General features: G+C 34.8%; 1 protein-coding gene across 1 annotated transcript; it reads right to left on the bottom strand.

Annotated features, from left to right (window-relative positions):
- Positions 1-332: 332 nt before the first annotated feature.
- Positions 333-2,437, bottom strand: LOC107767770 (uncharacterized). Its single transcript, XM_016586864.2, has 3 exons — positions 1,597-2,437; positions 1,471-1,506; positions 333-880 (listed from the first exon to the last, which is right to left on the bottom strand). Exons 1-3 carry the CDS (start codon positions 2,306-2,308, stop codon positions 444-446), a joined length of 1,185 nt encoding a protein of 394 aa, XP_016442350.2. The 5' UTR covers positions 2,309-2,437; the 3' UTR covers positions 333-443.
- Between the last annotated feature and the right edge of the window lie 1,773 nt (positions 2,438-4,210).

Below are 4,210 nucleotides of genomic sequence, written 5' to 3'. Positions count from 1 at the left end.
GATCACTATGTATACTTAATCCATTTTTGACCTATTAGGGTTTAAATTGTTTATGTCTTTTTCTAATTTATTGTTTCAAATAATGGAAAACAACTTTTTTCATAGCTGATATTCAATTTGCTTTAAGATATTCCCTTAGTCTAAAAAGGATTGCAACATTTTGACATTTTTGAGTCTCTAAAGTTTTTAGAAGTAGTTCTTTTTTATTGAATGTAACATAAATAACAACTTATAAATGACGTTTTTGAGTCTCTGAAATTGCTTTAGGCAAATCACAAATATATTTATAGCGTCAAATCACTTTTTTTTTAAAAACATGAAGCTACAACTTCTGCACTCAAGAACATCTAAATATCTTGTTTAATAACATCTACAACTTTTGCTGAAATTCCATATCAGAACAAGACTACACAAATAATAGTTGATGTATCAACAAACAAAGATTATCTCAGTTCTGCTACTGATGATGATTCTACCTCTGATCTTGAGGAAAAGTATAGGTAAGGCTTGGGAGGTATTTGCAAAGAGTAGTCTTGGTTCCCTTCTAACATTTCCACAACTTTGCTCATCGATGGTCGATTCAAGGGATCAGTTTGTATGCACCATAAACTCATTATCACCATCTTTTTTGCACATTCTTTCTCCTCTTCGTTCGTTATCCCGATTAGTTGAAGCTCTTCGTCTAGTTCAATTCGTCGATAGAGCCAGTGTGGAAAGTAGATTTCACTTGTGTGATCAACTCCAACATCAACATTTTTTCTTCCTCCAACCATCTCTAGGACCATCATTCCGTAGCTATAGACATCAGACTTGTGAGAGACACCTCCCAAGTTTCTGCAAACTATTTCTGGAGCTATATAACCGATAGTCCCTCGTGCACCTAGTATTGACACAACTAGGCTGAGATGGTACGGGCATGTGAAGAGGAGGAGCATAGATGCCCCGATGAGGATATGCGAGAGGTTAGCCATAGGAGGTTGAGAAGAGGTAGAAGTAGGCCTAAGAAGTCTTGGGAAGATGTGATTAGGCAGGACATGACGCAACTCAAGCTTACTGAGGACATGACCCTTGATAGAAGGGCCTGGAGGTTGGGGATTAGGGTTGAAGATCAGTCTATAGGCGAGCGTGTTTCCTTTTCATGCTGGTTGCATTAGTATTAGTCTGGTATGTCCATATCTGCTTGTCTACTTTATTTCTTTTACTAGTTGTTGGTTCGTTTGCTTCGATTACTCTATCTGCGTATCACTTTATCACCTATCTCGTTGTTGTTCCAATTGTTATTTCTGCGTCTTTTTTTTTAGCCGGGGGTCTATTTGAAGCGGCCTCTCTACCCTTCCCAGACTTTACTACATGGTATTACATGGAGTTCGTTGTTATTGTTATCTTTGCTATTGAAGAAATAAAACTATATAGGGTAAAATCATGTGATGGACAACAAAAAAATTGTAGATAAATGATATAGATAAGTACCTGCAACAATCACTTTCATTTTTATATTTCCTGCAACTGTAGTAAACAATGCAAATGTAAGCTGAACCGAGGTTTATAAAACAGAACCAAAATCTTTAATGTGAACCATGACAAAAGTTCTTTTACCTTTGGTATTATAACAAAGAAATTTGTCAGTAGTATTATCAGTTTGACACTTCCCTCCTCTATAATAACACTGATTGCATTCATCAGACACAGTCCATCCTAGTGTAACTTCATCAGTTAACAGATCAAATAAGACATTTGATTCAGCTTCTGAACTCGACGACTTGGGCAACTGAACGAATGAACAGCCAGTAGGAAGAGGAAAACCGTGAAAATAATTGATTGTTTGGTTATAGTATAATATGAAACTTTCACAGCTATTGTAACTTTGATAACTTGTGGAATTGAAAACATCTTCATGTATCTTCTGGCTATTATTGCATTTGAACAAAGTGAGAAAGGGGTTGACTCTATATGTTATTGAAGGAGAAATTGGTAAAGACAGATTTCTATCAAAAGATTGACAACTCTTGTTTTGCAAAAGATTTCCAAGAATAATGTCCTTAATTTTGATGAAAAATTCCTGTTTCTCAAGAGCTTGATATTTCACTCCATCCAATTCAATTATGGGATTTGGAGGAGCTTCACAATCCACTTTACACAAACCACAATCAAGTTGTGTGGATTTGTAGAAAGGAAAGCTCAAATTTCCTAAGTTTCCACATTGGAATTTTTTAGTGCAACTTGAGGAGGATGTGTTCTGTCCTTGAGCTGAATCAAAGCACCAAAAATGAAAGAAAATGGAAATAAAAAACCAAGAAACTAATTCCATGATATACCCTTTTGGATAAAAAAAGAAAAAAATATCAACAGCAACAACATTAACAAGAGTACTAACCAAGAATGTTTAAAAAAAAACTGAAGTTTTTAGAGTTTCTTTTATTGCTTTATTTTGTTTGGCTATAGGATTTGCATTAATATTTGTTGTCTTTTGGACACGTTAAGTTGACTTAAACATGTGGAAGCAAAACTTTGATGAAAGACAGTCTGATGGAAGATTAGCCAAAATGGAGTGTGGGACCTTGCGACTTTTACACAATGGAGAATTTTCTATTAATCTTTCTTTGTTGATTGAAGCAGCAGTAAATGCTTGTATTAGAGTAGATTGTCTACTTCATTATTATATAAGGTGCAATATTTTTTCGGACCCTTGGTGAACACAAGATACTTTGTACATTGAATTACCCTTTATCTGCCTTGCATTTATTAAAGTTCAAAGATAATTTTTTTACTGTGTCCAAAATTAACTGACACGATTATTTCAAATTCACATTATATTATATAAAAGTATGCAAGAAAGGTAAAACGTTTCTTATAACATGAAACATCCTATTAAAAATAGAAGCTTCTCAACTATCCTATCACACCTTTTGATGGTGAGTTTTAAAGCACGACTTATTAAAAAAGAGACATTTCAAGTCTTTCCTTCCACATAAAAGTTGATCCCAAAAAGTACCGAGGAAAAATGAGTATCTTCATTTAAAAGTTGAAAAAGACGCTTTACATAAGCCTTTTTCACTTTTGGCTCGTCTTGGTATAATATTTTTATTATCACAGTAGGCAGGGCTGTTTTTAAGAAATTAGACTGGTGTGTCCTCTATTTCAGTTTTGCAGTTTTATTTTTTGGAATAAAAATACCCTGAATTGTCTTGAAACAATTTATTTTTTTTAAAATTTCAGGACAAAATAAGTGTTGGCTAATCTCTAAATTGCATTCTTGAGAATGACTATTTGTGCACTTGTCCCATATTTTTATCGGGGAAATGGGCCAAGAATTAAATTCTTATTTTTGTTCTTTTTGGATGAAGCATGCCATATTGGACAAGATTTGAGAAATCAAATAATCTACTCAAAGATCCCCTAAAATGAGCCCAAATTCTTGCACGCTTGTAGCTTTGTTTCCACCGGCTTCAAAGGAGAACAATAGACAACAGTACCTGCTCTCTACCAAAATTCATAAAAAACGAGATTATAAAAATAATAGCTTACATATCAACAAATAAGACTATACAAAGACTGAATTTTTCAGTTGAAAAGTATGATCTTGATATCAAATCTCTTCAACTATATACTCTTTTTCAGTAATTTGTACAACAGGAAAGCCTTGTTCACTATAATTCAGCCCAAATCCAGGGTATCCACAATAAGATTCCTGCTCATCTTGATTCTTGAATATAAAATGAAAAACTTATGTTTGGACCATGATGGCCAGCCTTGGCGAGTAAAGTTGCTGCCATGTGACTACTAGGTTACGGGTTCAAGCTGTGGATACAACCTCTTGCAGAAATACAGGGTAAGGCTGCATACATAGATAAACCCTTGTGGTCTGGTCCTTTTTCGAACCTCACGCTGCCGCATATTACGGAAACTTAATGCACCGAGCTGCACTTTTTATGTTTGGATCATATCTGTGATTTATAAGCTGGGTCAACAACAAAACTTGTGTCTAGTTGGAGGATAAAGGAGAACATACAAAGGTGTCATGATGCTGTCTAAGATATACTCCCTCTGTTTCAATTTATGTGAACATGTTTGACTGAGCACGGAGTTTAAGAAAAAAATGAAGACTTTTAGAATTTGTGGTCCTAAACTGTCACGACCCAAATACCTAACCAGTCGTGATGGTGCCTATCATGGAACTAGGCAAGCCGACATTCTCAATATGCTTTCAATA

Source organism: Nicotiana tabacum, chromosome 24 (genome assembly GCF_000715075.1).
Source record: "Nicotiana tabacum cultivar K326 chromosome 24, ASM71507v2, whole genome shotgun sequence".
Taxonomy (NCBI): Eukaryota; Viridiplantae; Streptophyta; class Magnoliopsida; order Solanales; family Solanaceae; genus Nicotiana; species Nicotiana tabacum.
Note: the sequence above shows the minus strand (reverse complement) of the source record. Positions and strands in the feature narration are given on the sequence as shown.

What these genes read in the sequence shown, in the direction of transcription:
- LOC107767770 (XM_016586864.2), bottom strand. Translation starts at nt 2,308, where the DNA reads ATGGAATTAGTTTCTTGGTTTTTTATTTCCATTTTCTTTCATTTTTGG. An exon ending in TCTTTGTTATAATACCAAAG is followed by an intron (nt 1,507 to 1,596) that starts GTAAAAGAACTT and finishes TGTTTACTACAG; the next exon opens with TTGCAGGAAATATAAAAATG. An exon ending in AATGAAAGTGATTGTTGCAG is followed by an intron (nt 881 to 1,470) that starts GTACTTATCTAT and finishes TGTCAATACTAG; the next exon opens with GTGCACGAGGGACTATCGGT.